The sequence below is a fragment of the Neopelma chrysocephalum genome, unplaced genomic scaffold, assembly GCF_003984885.1.
Source record: "Neopelma chrysocephalum unplaced genomic scaffold, ASM398488v2 Primary Assembly neopelma1_347, whole genome shotgun sequence".
Lineage (NCBI taxonomy): Eukaryota > Metazoa > Chordata > Aves > Passeriformes > Pipridae > Neopelma > Neopelma chrysocephalum.
Window position 1 is genome coordinate 3,371,257 of NW_020898011.1, and position 21,184 is coordinate 3,392,440.

Genomic DNA, 21,184 nt, shown 5'->3' on the forward strand with positions numbered 1-21,184 from the left:
TTAATTTTACAAATATATTTGATGTTTTGGATAAAAAGCTTCCTTTGGCAAACCTGCTTCCCAGAACAAGTTGAACTTTGCTAAACTGAAGCAAGTGCAAGGTGCCCAGGGGGGTCACAGTGCAGGGCAGGCAAGGAGATGCCATGGAAAGTGAGAAGCCAAACAGGAAAATCATGAGAGGACAAGGGAAGACAGAGACTTGACTCTTGAAGATGCACAGAGAAAGGACAAGAGGCAACAGACACAAGCTTCACCTGGGAAATTTCAACTGTAAATTAGAAAAAAATTTGCAATCAAAGCAAACTTTAAAACAAGGCTCAGAGAAGCAAAGGATCTCCAGCCTTGAACAAGGCCCTGAGCAACCTCTCCAGAGGTCTCTTCCAACCTATTTTCTGCGAAGAAATACAAACCCTTGTTGTAAACTCCACTGGAAGTAAAGTACTTTTAATTATAGCCATCCAATTATATACACAATAATGTGTATTTTACATATATCAAGGAAAAAAAAATAAACATACTGCATTTCAGAATTCATTTACTGCAATAACAGAGGCAAAGAGTCAGCAGTAAGGTTAAATCACCAATATTAAGAAAAGCCACAATGTGTATGTAACTTGGAGGCAGAGGGAAGGTACAGCAGCTCAGTATTCAGAGACATGAATTCCAAGGATTTCACCCAATTCATTTCAACTTTGGTACAAAAAATGGAGCCTGGATAGCAGGTCTGCATCCAGATTATTATCCAGCACCCCTAAGCTTCAGGATCCTATTTACATTAACTGTTTTGAGATGTGGGACTGCAAGGTCAAGGTAAATATTTTAGTTCTCCCAACTGCAGTCTGGTTTCACTAAAATTGCCTTAATTAACTCAGAATAGTCTCTAATTCTGTACTTACCAGATCAAAATGTTATATTAAATTGTTCTTCATTTCAGGATATGTGAACACTGAACTAGTTGTAACAAACTTCTAACATTTTCCAAGTCAAAAGTTCATTTTTACTTATAAAAAAAAGCAACAGTAAAACTCTTAACAGAGGCTGAAAAAGGTCTTTATAAAATAATCTCCATCACACTTACAATAGTAAGAAAACGATTCTGGTTGCTAATTGTTAGTAAATATGAACTGGATTGTGTAACCTGTATTAAAGATGGTTATAACTACAGTTCACATTTGATAGTTTAAAGGTGGACGAACAAACGTGTCAAGAAAAACAGATTTATTGCTGTTTCTCCCCAAGTCCTTTTTAATGAGGAATTGCTGCCTTGGTAGGCAGAGCATGTCTGACAGCCAGCTGAGACAGGAGAGCTGAAGGAGAAGTAATGATTTGCATGCCAAAATAAACTTCTTCACTGATCACCTTATACTTGGCAACTGGACAATTAAACTGATTTAGGATCCAAACTGTGTCATTCCATCCATCTCCTGATGGACAGGGCTGATCATCTTGGAATTTAAGTTTGCTTGAAGTGACACAAGAAGGTAGAATCTGCACTGGCAGAAAAAAAGAAGTCTGATGTTTATCCTGTCCTGTGGAAGTATGAAAATATCAGATGTTTTCCAAAGAGTTTTTCACCAGGTCTGTGGGAGCAACAGGTTGTGGCTGTGCAGAGAAAACAGAACATGGACATATTGGAAATATGAAATATATCAAGTTTTCTATTCCTGCAGCAGTACTAATAAAATGAAACATGCCAACATTGGATTTCAAGAGGACTCGAAAAGATCTAAAAATCCATACACGTTTTTAATCAAGTTTTTCATGTAATAAGCCTCTGAAATATACTTTCTGTGGACACAAATTGGCAATTACAATTGCAAACAGAAAAAGCTCACAACAGCTGCTAATAGGATGTCATTCACTGTGCATTTTAATTGGCTTTTAGATTCTTTAACTTATGGTAATAAACTATCCTACTCTAAATAGAGATCAAACCCTGATGTGATAATTTACACATCCAAGCTTTAATACACTGTTTACATGAAATTACTGTTCCACAAAGACCAGCTCCAGGATGATCTAGAAGAGCTAAATCAAGTCACTGATACAAAATAAAAGTCAAACTCAGAAGGTAACAACCCCCAGAAAGGGCCAACTCCATTCCTGTCTCAGAAATAAAATCAGAGATAAAACCAAACTCAGTTCCTCCCTTAGCCTGCCTCTGCTCATTTTGCATCTGCTCCAACATTGCCACAGTCCTCAAGAAATTCAAGGGATCTGCACCAGCACCCAGGAAATTAAACTGGACAGCAAGAGGCAGCTCTGCATGTGAAGGTAGGGAAGGGGTCAGGTCTCAGCATTCCAATCAATTAATATGAAAATATGAAAATATGATGAGGGAGCCCAGAGCTCCTCTGGCATTTACTCTTCCCCTTGAGCAGCCCACAAATAGAGAGGCTGTTTCCTCAGATAATCTGCTCCTGTGTAGGGAAATGGATGTTGCTGTCACAGGCACTGCTGGATAATCCATTACCTTCACATTTGAAAGTCTTAAAAGAACAGAAAAGAGAAAAAAAATCCAATGCCAACTCTACCTGACTAACACTAGGGGAGAATTTTCCACTTCAGTACTTCCAGATTTCTGTGATAATATTTTACACAGTGCATGGAAAGAGGCAAAGATCCTGGTCTCCCAGTGTGCAGCATTCCCAAGACATCTCTTGTCATTTAGTGACCCCAGCGGGCCCTACTGCCCTCCCATTTTAGCCTCTGATATCTGAATCCCAGCCTCAAACACTGCTCAGTCAACCAAGTGCTGAGGGGCCTTCTGAGCAATTCCTAATGGAATTACAGACTTCCCTGGCTGTGCTTTGTTGTGTGACATCCTGCTAAACCCTCCTCCAGCTGGGCAGTTCTCAGGGATAAAACACAATTATCCCAGAGCCTGCTGGAGCTGAGCAACAAACTGCTTTCAGCTTTGTAGAGATATAAATCACCACGTCCCCTTCCCCTCCTGCAAAGAGACTTAAAGGCCTTTCCTTCACAATAAGCTCCATATGATTTCAACCAAAGTGGTCATAAAGAAAGAGAAGGAGAGAAAAAATTGTGCAACTCTGCCTTGAGACAGTGCCTAAGCCAGGGTGAGAGCTGATACACCACTGGCACAGTTTGCAGCCAAATGGTGCCTTTTCCTGCACTTGTCTGTGCTTTAAAAATGCATTTGATCAGCCCTGACATTTCATTTTCAAAAAAGATGCTATCAACTGACCATCAGAAGCATTCTGTTACAAAAGACTACTAAAACTGTATGGTAGCAGTGAAAGATGCCTCAAATAGCCCTCTGAAATGTCAAGTATTTCTCTTCATGCTGGGTATTTATGTAGCTTGGCATTATCAGTTCCTCTGAAAATGGAGAAATACATCAGAAACTCTCTTTTTGTATGATTCCAAAAAGGCAAGGTGCACATTATTTCCTCCTTGCCTCTCAAAAGAGAGTATATTCTTTTCGACAACATCTACTGATGCAAACTGGCACAATACAGATCCTCAGTTAGGAAACACACATCTTAAAATAAGAATATTTCAATCTCAGATACTCGATCATATTGTGTATTTAATTTCTTTTCAAAGTGAACCAACTTCCATGCTGTGTCATTTCCCTTGTTCTACTGAAATGCTTAAGCTATACAAAGATAATAAAATAGAAATAATTCAGTAATTTATCAATATCATTGTTTAACACTTCCTTGGAGACAAGCAGTTTTTTTGCTGGCAGACACGTGTCAACAATATGGACATTAAAGAAGTGGAAACAGTGTTGGTGTTCTTTAATCTACTGCACTGGAAATGAAGTTTCAACAGATCCAAGGTCTCCAAGTTTTCCTGTTTTTGAACATTGACTGAACAAATGAACTGAGGGAGAAGCAGGACAAAGAGAAATCATGTTTTGGTCATATTTGTACTGATGGTTATTATCCCAGACCAAAACTAGGTTTTTTTGGGAATGAAGAGGGAAAGAACTCAAAGACACCCCCTGCATTCAAGTCTAGAAATTGTTTTTGCAATCAATATGACATTTTATGGCTGCCTGCCTTGTAATTTAAACTTCAGAGGAAAAAGGGAAAGTAAAGCCATCTAAGCTGCAGCTGAATTTGATATGAGTACATAAGTTATACTGGAGCAAACTTACAAATTCCTGTTTCTGGACATCAATGCTGTGGCTGCTCAGGATTGACATTCATAGTCCTGTATATCTCTTTGAGGAACAGCAAGGCAGTGTCTTCAGAACCCCTAGGAAGAATGAAAAAAAAAAAATAAAAAGAAGAAAAGTTAGTTCAGCATGGTCTGTGTTCTAATTCCTGAAGTCATTTCATGCTATCTCAGCTCTCTAAAAAGAATACATTCTACTTGTCCAGACTTTCGTCCTCTCTTCCTTACCACTAAAATGTAAGATAGTTCTCAAATAATTTAAAGTTTAATATAATTCAAGTGCCATGTTCCCAGGCAGCTGTTTTCCCTCTTATTTTCAAAAATCAAACCTTCAGGCTATCTTAATTTAAATTTAACATGAATAGACTTAATTTTCTGATTCATCTATAAAATGCTATTTAAACAGATATAAACACCATGAACACAAAAATGTAACGAGCACTGTAAAAAGTTAAACACCCAAAGTTTCAAAGCTGTGGGAGTTGTTAGATGAGGGCAGCTTCCTGTGCTTTTTAAAATAAGTGACAGAGGGAGACATCAAAGAAGATTAAGATGCTCAGGACTGTGATCCTCTAAATGTGAGGAGCATAATTTCCAGAACATCAGTACTGAGTTAAGGGATTACAAATATTTTCCATAACCAAGCATAGACATAGTAACTACAATTGTTTCTGCTGTTCCATGAGCAGCAAACAAACAAGCAGAAGGATCAACACAGGAGTTCTGCTCTCTCTTAACACGCCCAGCATTTCATTTAAGGCTTTTCTCACCATTCCCCCAAAAAGAGCTCTCTCATTTGGGTCATTATTCACCGTGCTCATCTTCCCTAATTGAATGACAAAAACCAGCGAAGTGTAGCAAGTTTTTAAAAGCTGCCAGTGAGCGGCTGCCACTCCGTGGAAAAGAATTCCCGGTCCTTTATCCCAGGCTGTGGAACGGCACTGCCACCAGCGGGTCACCCGGACAGAGCTCAGCGCTCACAGCAGCCTCCAGAATCCTTTCCCGGGCAGGGGGAGTGATATTGGCTTTAATAAAGATCCTTCAGGAAACGCTTTCAATGCCACATTTTAAGCTCTGGGGGAAACGCCTGCTTCTAAAATGATCAGCTAGTGAAAATCAACCTTTCAAACAGAACGTGGAGCACTATTTGTCCAGCACCTGCTCAACTCCAAACAAGAGAGGAGGCACTCCTCCCTCCCCAGCACTGCTCTGCACAGCTCACAGCTCACATCCAAGGTTGATTATTCCATACAAAGGTGAGGTGTTGTTGTGCTCTGCCATTCCACACCTTGTGTATTTTCATGTGCACCTAATTTTATGACAGTAAGAAAATGTATGCAATGGCACATCCAAAAAAAAAAAAAGAGCAACTCATCAGGGCTAATACAACAGGCCAAGAGTTACTACTGTTTGTATAAGTGGAATGATATCTTTCTCTGTTTGAGATATTTAAGCACCTTAAAAAAAATAAATCCAAATCCAGGTGAGCAATTTTTGCACTACAGCTCTGACCACATGATGACAGCAAACTCTGCTTCTTGTTCTATAAATTGTTCTTTCTGTGTACAAGCAACCACTGCATGAAAGTGGTCAATCATCCATCCAAATTTACAGGAAGTTCCACTGTGCCTTTTTCTTCTTCTTTTTTTTTGTTAATTTTTGATAGAGCATCCAGCAATGTCATTTCAACATGAAATGGCAATCAAGTTTTACTACATGTCCAATACAGTTCCTTCATGAACAGTTTGATTTGAAAAACTACAGTTGTCAAAATGTTTTGAAAATGATAGTAGCTAAAAAATGTGTGTTTTGAGTGTCAAAGGTCAAGAGAAGAGTGTGAAATGTCTTGAGTACAAACATGATGATAGATTTGTTCACCCTGCACTCACACAGAATTTTGAAATCAGATATTCCTGGATATTCATACATACTGTTTACCTTAAGGAATATTTAATATTTCCTCTTACCAGTAGCACAAATGACTCTGCAAAGCAAAGAGGTATTCATTGAAGCTTTCTATTGGCTTCTCTTGGAGCACATAATCAATGCGACGTCCTCCATTCAGCATTCCCACCTTCACTGAGGAATCTTCATCTTTTGGAGGCTCTGGACTTTCTGTGATCTTCTCAGCTAAAATGACAAGAGTTTAAGGTTTAAACTATTTTCAAGCACAGCCTGCTTGACTTTAATCAAGAAATATCACCCATTTCCCTTGCTAAAATGTCCAAGAGATTGCGATAAGACAATAACAACAACCAGAACTGGCCAGAACTGCACAATTCAGAGAGGTTACTGGAATTAAAGGTTTATTTCTTTCATAACAGTTTAAATAGTTTGTTTGAAAAAGGCCTCATGCAAAGTAGTAGCTGAGCAATTTTCAGAACAAACCCCACTGTTTTATCCATACACAGAGCCAGTCATTCTATGAGTGAATAACCTGACATAACATATTTTTACATCTCCCCTGCACAGTGTCAATCACTACCCTCATTTTACACTAAGAGGAGTGACTTGTCTAAGAATAGACAAAGCCAGCATTACTAAACACACACAGGTAATTCACAACTGGCAATCCTGCCCTTGCTATCATTAAGGGTACTGTTTACATCTGAGTTAAACTTATTTTTATTCTGTTAAAGAACACACCTAAATGCTTCTAAGCTCCTCCCAAAATACTCAGCAGAAGACTACTCCACAATAAATCACAGAAAAATTGATTTGCCCTGAAAGAAAACACACCTGGTTTAGAAACCTGTCCTTCTAACAGAAAGTTGAAAGAGTGTGCAAATTAAAGCAGTTTCCCCATGTCCAGTGTGTTCTGCCCATGACAATAACAGCTGAGTGACCTCTCCCTGTTCTGATTTCAACCCACAAACCTTTCATTTGGATTTTCTCTCCCCCTTCCAGCTGAGGGGGGGAGTGACAGAGCAGTTTTAACTGAGCAGTTTAGCAGAGAGGTCTCTTTCACAGGGTCAGGAAAATCAATAGCAAACTGGGATACTCAAGCTTCAATTAATTTGAGCTCAATAAGTTGGAGGTAAAACAATAATGTGTCCACATACCTTCTACTACTTGCTTTTCTTCTTCCTCTTTAATCTGGTTGGCTACTTTCTCCAGCTCTGCTTGCAGCTGAGTTGAAGATGTGTGGGCACGAGCAAATTCATTCAGGGTCTGCCATGCACTCTTCAAAGAGCTGATAAAGCCTTGTTTCAGATCAGAGCCCATACGAGACAGAGAGTCTTTCAGTTCTAAAAAACAAAAAAACAACAAAAAAAATCTCAGTATAGAAGGATTTAGAATTTCAATCTAAAACAGAGTGATGAAACCCTGTTCAACAAACACCTCCATTCCCAGGAGAAACAGGCCTGCTGTGTCATGAATGTGTGTTTCTTGCTTCTCTATTCCATTCAAAAAGATTAAGGGAAATGCAACTAATACACAACTGATTTCTCACTGAATGGGTCGATGAGTTAAAACCTACTAGCACAGGAAACAGTCCAACAGTCTCCAAATGCAGAAGGGTCCACATAAATGACATAAATAACTGCACCACCCCCCACAATCGCTCCTCACACCCTACACTAAAGGAAGAGTAAACAGAGACTAATTTCAAACTCCAGCACAGCAGAAGAGACCAGAAGAGCTGCCACTGTCTCCTGCAGTGGTAGTGAATTTGGAGAAACACTCCCTCAGCTCTGGCCTGTCATTCTGCTACAGCTCAGGAATTGTGTCCCCAGTGACAATCTGACATTCTCACTGGTGGGAAATGCTGGATGAAGGAGAGTTCTTTATAATAACTGCTTATGACCCCATGGATCTGTTACATCATGGAACATTCACCTATATCTAAGCAAAAAAAGAAAAAAAGGGGTAAAAAGCAACAGACCCTATTTTTCTCCTTTGCTATACAGACTTTTGGAGGGTTGTAAACTAAAACATTCCTTAACAAGTATCTTGTCTAGTCTGGGAAAGCAGAGTCACTCTAAAGTACCATTCTAATGGTACAGATGGGGCAGAACTGCTCCACCTGAGTGCCTGGATGAGGCTTTCAGGAGGGTTCTGTGAACTTGGACAGCAGAAATATTGTCAACTGAACAGCAAAACTGACTTTCCTTATTAGGTGTGCAAACTTTAACCAGAGCACCTTGGTCTGATGGGTACCTGTGAGCAACAAAATCCAGTCCCTGCCCAGTGGCTGCAGAAACACCTTTTCCTCCAGGTTTGCAACCCTGAACAGACACTGGTTAAACACATCACGGGGGTCAGGAGGGGCAAGAGAAACCAATAAATTCAGTTTCTGTTTTACAGCATCTTAGAAATGAAGGTGAACAAGCAACGTGCAGCAATTTTTAAATTTGCTTTGGTAATGAGAAGTTCAAATCTGGAGGAATTATGATTATTACTTCTGAATGAAATTGTGAATGCCCAGCTTATGGGACTGGGTGCAATCACCTCTGATGTTTAGGAGAAACAGGGTGTCAGATATCCAGGAACATTCATTAGTCTCTTAAAATTTTATAAAACTCTAATGCATCAAATGAGGAAATAAGAAAAATGAGATCCATATGAAATAAGTTTTCTTTTTACCCAGATGAAGTCTTTTTCTGCCTTTATGATGTGGAATGAGAACTGGTTTTAACTCCATGTCTTCAATGATCATTGGTTCTAACCTGTAAGCTACTGGATCGAGCTGTTGAGAAACAACATATTGACATTTAGTTATCTCAGAAATTATTCTAATTATCACATTTCAGTGAAAAAAAAATCCCTATTTATGGTTAATAGAAAATAATTTTTTAATTCTGTACTATCTGAATTTACAGCAACTTAGTTCATGACAGTTTAGTTTAATCATAAGATTAAGCAGATTCATTAACTACTTTAGTCTTGTTCTACAGACAGAAATTCTAATGAGGAAACATAACAGCAAGATTTTCTTGCACTCTGATGATCTCTATTCAACATGTCACTGTTGAACTGTCAAACAAGATGACACAGGACAAAAGTACTGAATGTAAAAACACAAACACTGCATAAAAATCTACAAGAGTGGCTTGAAATTAATGGGAAATAAAAAGTTCCTTAGCTCTGAAAAGAAACAAGGCAAATATTTTCAAACCAACCCACTGGAATGCTATGGAACCTATAGCCAGAGCTACTTCACTTTTGCAGTAAAGATTACAAATATGTGGAATAAGTATGTCAAATGGACCAGGGGGGAGTTGTGTTTTGGGAACTGTATGTAAGGGAACAAGAGGTGTAATGCTCAGAAGTTAAAACTTCACATTCTACATTTTTTGTCACCAGCATCAGTTAAAATCAAATCTCAAAAGCTCTGCTTACTCACTGGGTGATAGATATTGAAGAATCCCTTGCAGGTAGGAAGCCTGTAGTTTTCATCAATCTTCTCCACACCCCTCACAGTGAGGAACACACCAATGGGAGAACCCAGAGCAAAGAAAATATCTGGTTCAAAGTCCAGTGCACTGTAAACCACAGAAACCTGGCAGACAGAAATCACACACAGAATCTCTCAGAACTGCCAGCTAAGTCATATAATGCTTAGCTAGGAAGGAAAGAACAAGTTCTCTATTAAATCAACCACATGCTCACAGTAATTCCAGGAAGCTGCAGCTGCATTGCCCTTTTCCATACTAACACCACAGTACTAGTGCATATTGATACCATAATATTAAAGTGGGTTTTTAAGGAAAAAAATTAAAGTAAAAAAAAAGTTAAAAAAAATATTTAAACAAGGAAGTTTTTAAGTTTAGTTTGAGGTAAACCTTAAATATAACAGCATAACTGGATCAATTTAGGCAACCATGTTAACTGTAAAGCCACAGAGGCATTTAATGTGATGTCACTCAATCTTCTGTCACTCACACAGTTCTGCTTCTGGAACAGAACTGTGTTTACAGCTCACTCACTGCCAGAATTATAATTCAACTGTAGTGACAACTTTGCTATCATAAGTTTTGCTTTTCAGCAAAACCCACTCTTCCAGCCCTCCCTCCCACCAAAGGGTGAAGTTGTACGTAAACATCATTTCTGTATAACAACCAAGGGAGGTAGCCCAAAGTCATAAATATTTAAAAAAACCCCCACAAACAGAAAAACCAAAAAAGGACAGGATTGTCCAAATCATTTAAATGTTTGTAGTCTCACCTGGCCAGTTCCTACTTCAAAATACTCATAGTCAATGTTCACAGAAGACACGGATGCACCGACTGGAAGTTTCCTCTTTGAGTGCTGACCAGACTCTGGAGAGGAGACAGAAGGAACTGACTCTTTTGGTTTCTGGGTGTCTTCCTGAGTTTGGAGTGTGGCAGCCAGCACTGCTTTCTTTTCTGCCATTGCTTTCTTCTGTTCCTTTGGAGAAAAGTTTCAAAGTTAGGGCAAAACAAAAGTTTATTTCACAGTCGTCAACATTTCTTTAATATATCCAGGATGTTAAGAAGAGTGTTCAAGAATAGAAGCTACTCCACAGCAAGGAAGTCAGTTACATTTGCCTGATCATGTTTTATTTCATTCCTGAGAAATGTATTTACCTGCTTGGCTGCTCTGTCTTTCACAAAATTAGCTATTTTCTTTCTTGGTCCAAGAGGTATCCCCATTTCCTTCAGGTCATCAACTGTACACATGAGCTAAAGAAACAAACACCAAACACACACAGTCAAAGTACACTTTATAACTTTTCAGGTCATTTCTTACTAGCAACGACTTATGAATTTGCCAAGTCATTTATAAAAAATATAAAAAATTAAGAACACATGAAACAAAGTGCTTTAACAAAACTGGGGGGGGATGCACCACACCAAGAAAAAAGGACAAGAGTCACCCAAGACTTAGTCTTCAAAACAAAAAAAAAACCCACAAAACCAGGTATACACAGTCAATAAAGAACTAGCCAAAGAAAATCTTAATACTTTCCTTGAGATGCATAAAGCACTTGAGCACATACCTGTGTTCTGTGCAAAGTCATTCACTGTTTGGAGCCTAAGTGTGTCTATATGGATATTTTAACAATCATTTGGGGGAAAAAAAATATGCTCAAAGCTCAAAGCCCATTAATTTTTACGTAATTAAGCACAATTAGTGCAGACTCTAAAGGTAAATTGTTCCTTTATGCAATGCTGTCGAGTTCAGAAGCCTTTAAGGTCAAGGAGGGTAATAGGATTGATCTATTGGACTGTGATTAATCTCATTTTCTTGGTCAAGAGTTATGCATGATTATCTTATCTTTGCAACTGCTCTCATGTCTCATGGTCACTAAACTCAAAGGAAAACCAGAACAAACCAACAACAACAACCCCCAGACATAAATCCCATCCCCTGGGCAGTGCCCAGAAGCCAAGTGAGCAGTGTTGTACCAGAGACTCCATGTCCATCCGCTCCTTCTCAAATGTGCTCACATATTCCGACAAACTCAGCATTTCCAGAGTCTTCTGCAAAGTGGGAACGTCCTCATCCATCTCAGGCTCACAAAGGTCATCACCAGATGTGGTAATTGAGGAGCCCAAGGAACTGGTATCTTCAGTCATCTTAACAAAACAGCACAGAGCCAGAATTACATCCTCTAACAGTGAAAAATCAATGTGCAGCAAGCCAAACCAAGTGGAATTACTTTCTCTTAAAACCATTATCATGCAAGCTCTGTAAATATACAACCAGTTTTAGTGAAGAGGGATACAAATTTTCTCTAATAAGAGACCAGCAAAAGAAATATTTAAAAATTACTAAGAGAGACAAAAGTTTTGTTGAGCTTTCTGACACTTAAAAATACTTCCTTTTATTCATCAAACAACTGGTCACCGTTTCTACCCCGAGCACAGACAGATTCTTCCCCTCTTACACACCTCCCCCAGTTACTATCAGAACCCACAACCATGTTTCCAGCTATAAATTCTGAAAAGTTAATAAAAAATTGCTGAAAATATCAGCATTATTGGGCTGAAAAGACTAGTAGCAAATTACCTGTTTCTCATGAACAGCCACATCCTTTACAGTCCCATTAACAGCAGAGAAGGGCCCAGAACTCACTGATGAAGCCAAGTCCTTCTGGTTAGACAATATGTCAAAGAGAATTAAGGAACCTGGAAACAGGAATTAAAGTTGACTTGGGAAAAATGCCAGGTATTCCTGTCCCTAAATCTCAAGGAAGATTTATATGTAATAACATCAAATAGATTGGTCAAAAAACACGGCTAAATTATAATAAAATACCCGCCTATTAATTTGAACATAATTACTGTCAGCTAAAAGCAAGCCCTTTCCCCCCCACCTGTGTTCATGCTTTATGTAGTTGCCATGATTAAATTATCTTTCCTTAAACACCTGAGACTGCTTGCCAAGCTGGAGAAAAAGTTCCAGCCCAAACTAGCATCTCAATATGTCATTATAACACTTATTCTATCTTCCAAAAAATCAGTGTAATTTAACTAAGTGGGGGTTCTGAGACACAGAAATCACCCACCTAACAAGACACCAGATAAGCTGTCAGCTTTTAAATGCAAATTAGATACTAAGTCTTCAAGAAGGAAACGAAAGAGGGGGAGAATGTACTCATCCATGAAGTACTAATTTTCTCTCAAAGCCTGATAAACTCAGCTCCTGGGAGGTGTTTGTTAGTCAGCTGCATTCTGACAGCTAATGTGCATTCCTAACAGCTAATTTGAGCCTTGTGCTTAACGAAGGAACGCTGCTTTATCCCAAACGGCCCTAAACCAATCACCTAAGCTGTGCCCAGCCACAGAGACTCCTCCTTTGAAGTCGGGGTTGCGGCTCATGAAAAGCGCGTACAGACGGTTCATTTCCAGGCCCACTTTATCCACGATGGTCTGGCAGTAGGTGGGGCTGTTGTAGAACAGGATGTCGAGCAGCGTTTCGTTGGTGAAGTGCCGCAGGCGCGCGATGCTCGGCAGGGTGATTTTCTTTATGTTCCTGAGAACACAAAACCATTAAAAAGTGTTGAATGCCTTTAAAGAAACACAGATAAGGACTTGGTTAACTTTTGAAGCGATAGGTAATGGCACTTCACTTAGAACTGCAATGTAACTTCTACAGAAAGTGTCTCTAAAAACATTTTTTTAAAAAACACAGACTTCTGGCCTTGGATATTCATACATTAGTGCTACCTGCTGATTGTACATATCTGAGACAGATACAGCTCCCTTTTTTCTCTCCAGGCTGAAGGGATCCCTGAAATAATCTCTTTTCTATTCCAACACTGCTCTCATATAGTTACAGAGAGGTTTTGTGAGCAGATTGAAGTGGAAAAGAACCTGCATATGAAATTAGAATCATAGAATCATAATACTCTGTTTTTAAAGGAAAAGCTTGGCATTCCCATCTGCCTGCCTGGAGCTGAGACAGCTGCAATGAATTGCTGGAGAATTGAGATTGCCTTAGCATTGCCTGCTTTGGTTAACAGAATAAGGATCCCTTCTCATGATAATGCAGTGCTCAAACACAAAGAAAAGACTAAGGCTTAGGAAAGCAGCAGGACCTGAGTGAGCCACAAGAGTCTGGAGAACACCAGCATGGGCACTGAGTGGCACAGGTTGCTACCCTCCCAATTTCTCCTTTCCCATCTTTGAGCAAGAGAAAACAGCTTGAAATATCAAGTGACAGCAAAGGGGTAGGCACAGAGAAGTGATTCTAAAAGATTTTAAAATGCTGTAACACTCCTACCCAAATATAGATACTTTGCTGCAAAAGAAAAGTCCTTGGCTCAACTGCCTAACAGAATTCAGGAGCTCCTCTAGGACTGGACAGAGGGCTTGATGCCTTCCTCAGAAACAGGATCCTGCCACCTCCTAGGGTCAAACTCAGACTGCAGGAAGGGAAAGAACAAAAAACTCTCCATTCTAAATTGTACAGCCTGTTACTGGACAAAATATCTCCATGTTCACCACCTCATACTTATGATCACCACCTCTACACACTCATCATTATGTGTCATGCACTGGCCACCTTCCTGAAAAGTGTGTGTGAAAATAAACAAGAGAAAATATTCCTCATGCCTTGCCAGCTTTCTCAATATTCCTTATCAAAATGCTCATTAAATGAAAGTAGCAATTCTCTTTGTAACCCAGTCACATATTTACTCATCTAGCCTACAGAGCATATGAACTGCTCTTTTCCTCCACATTCCAAAACCCCTTAAATAACAGCTTACATGAAGTTTTCAACATTAAGCAACACACTCACCTGTCTACACCTGTTGCATCTCCATGCAGAGAACTGTGCCAGTGAACTGGAAGGAATTCCACCCTGCTCACTTTACCTTCCTCTAAACCTTTCTTAAAGTGAGTCTGCAGCAACTTCAGAGAAACGGTCCGAAAATCATCAACTGCAAAGAAAAACAATAATGAAAGTCTGAGAGTAGCAGGACTCAAGTAACACACAAATACTCCCTCTTCCCCCTTAATTTCACACATATTCAGAATATAAATGATGGAAACTGCCAACTGGAAATATCTTTTCAAGTATTACCACTCTAACAATAAGAAAATACATGTTTTTGTTAAAATGGATTTTTCTAGCAAGCTTTATCTCACAATGAGATTTTCACTCCATGACCAGAAAGGGCTTTTTTGATTTACTCAGTTGTACTAGAATGCATTTAAAAAAAAAAAAATGGCAAACAGAAAACCACTCCTTGCACACAAACCACACAAAGCAACACACTCAGTCACATCACAAAAAGAAAAAGCAAAAAACCCCAAATAAACAAACAAAAAAAACCCCACCCCACAGATCTCAAAACCCAAATCACTCTGCAAGTCTGATATTGAGGACTAGTATTAACAGGCAAAGCTGCAAGTCTGACAAAACATAGATTCTGCTTTTGGAAAATAATCGTGACAAAATTCTACCAGAAGTTGAGCTTCTTAACATTAGGGACTTTTTAAAAAAAAAAAAAACAAACCAAAAAAACCCCAACAAATTACTTGCTTATCTGATTAGGAGCTAGAGAGAACCACATTTAAACAGTTAAGAACAAAACTACTCATTATACAAGCCCAAACTTACCACATTCAACAATGCTTCTAAACCTCAAGTCACATACAGGACCTATGCCATGAACCATAAATACCAGATGGTCAACTTGGGACATTTCTCCTGTGAAAAAAGGAAGTAAAACATTCAGAGTGCCAATATGTACTGAAGGAGTGAAGTTTAGAGTCAAGCAACTCTATAAAGCCTATTATTGTTCAGAACATAACAGAGCCCACAGGACGTTTTTGATTAAAAAAAACCCAAAGCCAGATAACCTCCTTCAAGCAGCTTAGATTAAGGAATAATTTAGGCCTGAACAGTGCATTGCCATATTGTCCAACTTCTGCACAGCCCCAACCCAGCTGGTCACAGTGCAGACCCACCCACAGGGATCACATACCATCAGGAATCTCATCATGGTCATCCTCAATTCCACGTTTTACCACCCTTGGTCTTGCCTGACCATCCTGAGAGGTGCCCCATTCATCGGGTGTGGCAGCAGGTTGGAACTGAACTATCACCTGCAACAAATACATTTGTTGTAATTTACCAGTTATGAACACAAAAAACCTTAAGACTTGTTATTCTGAAAGCACTGCATAGTTTAACACATTTTTCCATTGCTTTACCTTGCATCTGAAACTCAGATCTTTTCTTCAGCTAGCATATATGCAAAAAAACCCCAAAAAAGCCCTTGAAAACCCTAAGACCACTCCCCAGAGCAGGGACAGATTCACTTAAACCAGACTCCAAAACCACAGACAATCTTCATTAGTGTGAAGAGAAACCAGATCACTGAGACAAAAGTAGACACTTATTGGAGAAGCTGGGCCTGCTGAGGGATTCTGAACAATTTTAACTCCTCAGACAAGCATTATTCAAGCTCCTCTCTCCTAGTGCCCAGTATCCACTCTCCCTTATGTGAGGGAACTGAATACCACCTGATTTACAATAACTGCATCACAAGAAGAAAATAGGAAAAAAAGAAGTGCTTTTCAGGGAATGACAGCAGCATTTGAAGTAGTCCAGAAACCCCTCACTAGGAAATGAAGAATTCAGTAGTACAGCTGTTTATAGGACTTACACTTGTGGTCTGAACTCATATTTATGACACCAAGTGGTTTAAGTGCTCCTTCTCTAGGTTTTTACTGGACACAATTCCTTAACCAGCATTATTAAATGCTTCAAGTAGGAGCAAGCATGATCCTTTCTGGCCCTTGGCTTGTTCTATTTATTAATTACTACATCTGTGATAAGTGAACAGGTAACAGCACCAGTCAACAAGGCTGAAGTCCATGTTTTAATAACATGAGACTGTTTGCAGAATATTTAGAATAACTTTTAAAGCTTGTTTTGCTATACTTTCTTTCAGCCTAAAAATAGTCACAGTAGAAAACTTCTCACAGGTTAAATAAACAAACTATTTACCTTATAATTAGATTAATGTTCTTCTCCACATGAAAGCTCTCAGCTTAAATTATCTTTCATTAGGAACGGACTGTCTGAGGTTAAACTACTTCAAATTGCCTACCATTTGCTGCTAGTCCAAATATTTACCATGCAAACCCTTACTCCCCTTGTGTCTCAGAAAGCATTGTCTGGTAACCACGTGGCAGCACATTGAAGCAAATAGAAGTGGAGTGATCCATAAACTTTATATCTTCAACACACACATATCCAAAACAACCAAGAGGTATCAATCAAGATTAAGACTGCATTCAATTTATGCTTCCATCCATTTGCTCATTCATCCCTAAGGAATCCTGGGAGATAAAACTGCCAAAATCTATTACCTTGGGATTGTGCATAACGATGGTCTCCCCGTTTGGGAACTCGAGTCGCCGGTGCCATTGATTTGTAGTCACAGCCCTTTTATATTCTGCCTGAAACAGTAAATAAGTCACACAAAATCAGGATGTCTTCTCCTCAGCAATTTTCTGGCCTTGTGCATCATCTGTAATGTCACAGTTATAATTTACATAACTTTGTTTATATAATAGTGTCACATTAAAAGGGCCCAAGTTGATTTTAGGTCACAGCAGTGCAGGACTGATTCATGAGCAACGTGGCCTTCCCAGGATTTGCTTACTTCTGTTCCAGAAACTGCATTCTGGCAATCATTTTAATGAAACAGAGAGAAGCGTTTCTAAGGTCGCCAATACAACGATCTAAGGTCTTGGTGCAGTTTACGTAAAGGTAATACAAACCTCTAGCTTGTCACTAAAATCCTCAGTGTAAGGAATGAACCTGCTGTCCTTTTCTCCTTTGTAGAACCACAGACAGCGTCTCACTTCCGAAGGCTCCTCGTCCCAGTACACGGCTTTCCTCACCCTGTCGTACAGGAACACGTCGTAGCGGCCCCCGTCCGTGCTCAGCACCACGCTCTCGGGGTCAGGCTGGACTGTGACACACAGGGCACAGCAGTTACCACACTGACACACACAGGCTTCTTTCTCTCTCACCCCAGTCGTGTCTGTGATTGATGCCATAAAGTCCATCTGGTTTTTTCTTATTTTCCTAATTTTATAAGCTTTATAAGTAGTTATATAAGTAGAAGTAGATTTTAGAAGCAGCAGCCCTTATTCCTTTATCCTTAGCACAGTAGTTTACACATTCCTCAACCCTCTTACCCCAATTCCCCATATCAATATCCCCTGAATTCCAGTAGAAAATGTTTAGTCTCTCTTTAAGAGTAGGCCTTTTGTTTAAGGACACTTGTATCTTGGCCTAAACTGCAAGAGTACAGTCAAGAACTGGGTGGACGTATGCCCTCTGTACCCCAAAGAAGATGAAGATGATGAAGAAGGGGTCTCGAAAAGCCCCCAGCCCCGATTCCCAAGGGGCGTGACTGAGGGTGGTCCAGGGCAAAAGCCAGTGGGTGGACAAAACCTGGGATTGGACAAGCAATATTATAAATTGTAACATCTGTACAGAGGGGGGGCGTCTTGTAATCTCTTATGCCTCAGAGGCACAAATTAAAATCCTTTCCTTATCTCACCTCCAAAACTAATTTGCCTCAGTTTTTTTCCTCCCTGAATTCTCTTTATGGATCAGATCAATATTAGACCATTAGAACAGTTATACCGTGAAGACAAGCTACATAATACCAGGGAACTGTTGTATTGCCTCTAAAACACTTCTATATGCTCTGTACACAACAAAAAAGCTTTGAGAAATCCCCAAATATGATATTCATTCCAGAACTGACAGCTTAGCAAAAAGGTAAACCAAGACACAGATGAGGAGTTCTATGAGAAATTCTGATATCTACCAAGGATGGTACATCTCAACACTGACAAGCAAGAGATAATGGAAGTTAAATAAATTAAGTGGCACAAAATCCATCTTCAAGATATGTATTAACCTTCCTTATTACTGCCATACCACCCTCTCACACAGCAGTGCCATTACTCCAGTATTTTCCTTTCAGCCCTGTTCCCCTCTGGATGAGATAGAACTTACCAGAATTATAGACTTCCTCCAGTTTTGCAGAATCCAGAAGGCTGAATGGCATCCATAGCTGCTTGTCCTCCACCTCCTTGCAGTAGAACCAGTGTGGTTGAACTGGCTCATACTGGTTGTGCAGCAAGGCAGGAGGGGCCGGGACCAGGGGACCTGCAGGCCTGGGAGCCTGGGGCTGGGACTGTGGAAACTGAAAATAAATGGGCAATAAAAATATATATCAACCTCACACAGCTTTCCATTTTCAAAACTCAAGCTGAGCTTATTTCTCACAGCCACACAACTTGGCATGAAAATAAAAATGCATTCTTCTCATTGTTCATTTACATATAATTACACTTTTGCATAAAGATTGTCAGGTTTAGCAAGTGGCCACTTGAGTAATAGCTCTCATCCTGCAAAGTGATCAGAACAGGCAGATTTCTAACTCAGATGTAGCCAAGTAAAAGTAGCTGATTTTGAAAGGGATTAGAGCCTACATAAAGCTGATTTTGTGCAAACTGTACAAAAACCCAGTCAGTACAACTATAAGCAAGTTACGTCAGCAGTAGCAACTGCTTTGGTTGATGATACATTTCATGAAAGAAAAAAACAACCACAAAAATATTGTACAATACATAAATCAAACAAACAGAAGTTCTGAAATTATATAATCTAAAACTCCAGATTGTTAAAGTTCTACTGTCTTTGCATTGTTTTGTCATTATGTAATATTTACATTCTTTATTCATGATAAGGGAAATACAGCAATAGCTCAGGCAAAATAAAAACCATTTTTTGCTGTTTTCAGGGCCAACATGTCAGGTTATTACCAACCCCTTCGCATTATTTTAATAATGTTTTTGTGCAGGTAAAAATGGAGATTAATGCTTTATATCACACAAAATCCTCAAGTAATGTGTTTCAAAGAATTTGCTGACAATTTTATGTGACTTAGTTTCAAAAAGTTCTGGTTTCACCAACAAAACCAGCTTGAAAAGAGATTTTAGCTTGTATCTTGCAAAGGGCTGAATGACCCCATTTACAGCAGAGGCACAAACAATGCAGCAGCACAGCTGAAACTCAGCAAACTCAGAAACCCACAGAAAAGAGCTACAGAACTTCACAACCTGGCTTTGTTTCTGACCCCAGAAGCTCATGTGGCCACAGCCTCAGAGCACACTCACTTCAAAAATCAGGAAGTTTTCCTGAAACAACACAGTTTCAGAAAAGAAACTTTTTTAGTTTCGCTTTCCCAGTGAAAAAATTTTGCTGTTAGAAATGGTTCAAGACTTTTTCTGGGTTTTTTTGGTGGAGAAGAGAAACCTTCAAAGGGTAAAATATAGAGTTCAAAGAGGACAGTGACTTCAATTGTTTTGTTCTGGTAGCAGCACCTCAGGAATGACAAACACACGTGACTCAGAATCACAGAATCATAGAATCAGCTGGGTTGGAAGGGATCTCAGAGATCATCAAGTCCAACCCTTGATCCAACCCCGCCGTGGTTCCCAGCCCATGGCACTGATGCCACATCCAGTCTGTCCTTAAACACCTCCAGGGATGGAGAATCCACCACTTCCCTGGGCAGCCCATTCCAATGGCTGAGCACCCTCTCTGCAAAGAAATTCTTCCTAATCTCCAACCTAAACCTCCCCTGGCACAGCTGAAGACCCTGAGCCCTCTTGTCTTGCTGAGAGTTGCCTGGGAAAAGAGACCAACCCCAGCTGGCTCCCCCCTCCTGTCAGGGAGTTGCAGAGAGTGAGGAGGTCTCCCCTGAGCCTCCTCTTCTCCAGGCTGAACAGCCCCAGCTCCCTCAGCCTCTCCTCACAGCACTTGTGCTCCAGTCCCTTCCCCAGCCTCGTTGCTCTCCTCTGGACCTGCTCCAGCACCTCAATTTCCTTCCTGAGCTGAGGGGCCCAGAACTTCAATGGTTTTGTTGTGCCCCAGGCCATGGGGAAGGACAGACACAGCTGTGTCAGACAGACAAAGCTGTGTCAGACAGACCTACCTGTGTCAGAGGCCCCGGGGGTGTCTGGTACATCTGCACGGGTGGCACAGAGGAGGGGGTGTGGGCAGGGGCGTGGCTCTGCTGCAGCTGGGGTGGGGTGAGGTAGGGGTTGGCCCTGCTGCTCAGGGTGGTGTGTCTGTAGGGGTTGTAGCCCTGCTGAGGTGTTCCTGGGGGGAGTCCTGGCGCGCTGGTGGGCGGGGGACAGCTCTGCTGAGGGGTCTGGTACGGTGGGATTCCCACCTGGGAGGTGGGTGGTGCACTGTAGGACTGGGAATTAGGAATATGAGGTGAAAAGGCATTTTGCCCATCCTGTGACCCAGACACGAGCGGAGGTGAAGTTGGAGGCCTGGAGAAGGCTGGTGCTCCCACAGGTGTTGCAGCAGTGGTCAAGGGTGGCTGCCCAATACTTCCAAAGGGATCACTGCTGCTGGGCACTTGAGAGAAATAGTTGAAAGTCTGTGGTGGGTTGGGGCTGGCAGAAGTCTGACCCAAGAAGCTGTCCTCTTCCCCAACATCTGCAGAATCATCTGCAAAGACAAAAGGACCACCAGAGATACCGTGAGACATTCAAACCACCTGCTG

At 40.4% G+C, this 21,184-nt stretch overlaps 1 protein-coding gene across 1 annotated transcript in view; it reads right to left on the bottom strand.

Moving 5' to 3' along the window:
- SEC23IP (SEC23 interacting protein) overlaps window positions 1–21,184 on the bottom strand; it is a 25,024-nt gene continuing 3,840 nt past the window's right edge. Inside the window, exons 2-19 of the mRNA XM_027705629.1 lie at window positions 20,603–21,129; window positions 18,616–18,805; window positions 17,361–17,554; window positions 16,947–17,036; window positions 15,554–15,674; window positions 15,187–15,276; window positions 14,362–14,503; window positions 12,884–13,092; window positions 12,127–12,245; window positions 11,523–11,693; window positions 10,701–10,796; window positions 10,318–10,521; window positions 9,497–9,652; window positions 8,737–8,839; window positions 7,212–7,397; window positions 6,117–6,279; window positions 4,130–4,230; window positions 1–1,602 (exon numbers count right to left, since the gene is read on the bottom strand). Of these exons, the coding sequence (XP_027561430.1) occupies window positions 4,149–4,230; window positions 6,117–6,279; window positions 7,212–7,397; window positions 8,737–8,839; window positions 9,497–9,652; window positions 10,318–10,521; window positions 10,701–10,796; window positions 11,523–11,693; window positions 12,127–12,245; window positions 12,884–13,092; window positions 14,362–14,503; window positions 15,187–15,276; window positions 15,554–15,674; window positions 16,947–17,036; window positions 17,361–17,554; window positions 18,616–18,805; window positions 20,603–21,129 (2,843 nt within the window). The 3' untranslated portion in view covers window positions 1–1,602; window positions 4,130–4,148. The remainder of the gene's footprint in view (window positions 1,603–4,129; window positions 4,231–6,116; window positions 6,280–7,211; window positions 7,398–8,736; window positions 8,840–9,496; window positions 9,653–10,317; window positions 10,522–10,700; window positions 10,797–11,522; window positions 11,694–12,126; window positions 12,246–12,883; window positions 13,093–14,361; window positions 14,504–15,186; window positions 15,277–15,553; window positions 15,675–16,946; window positions 17,037–17,360; window positions 17,555–18,615; window positions 18,806–20,602; window positions 21,130–21,184) is intronic.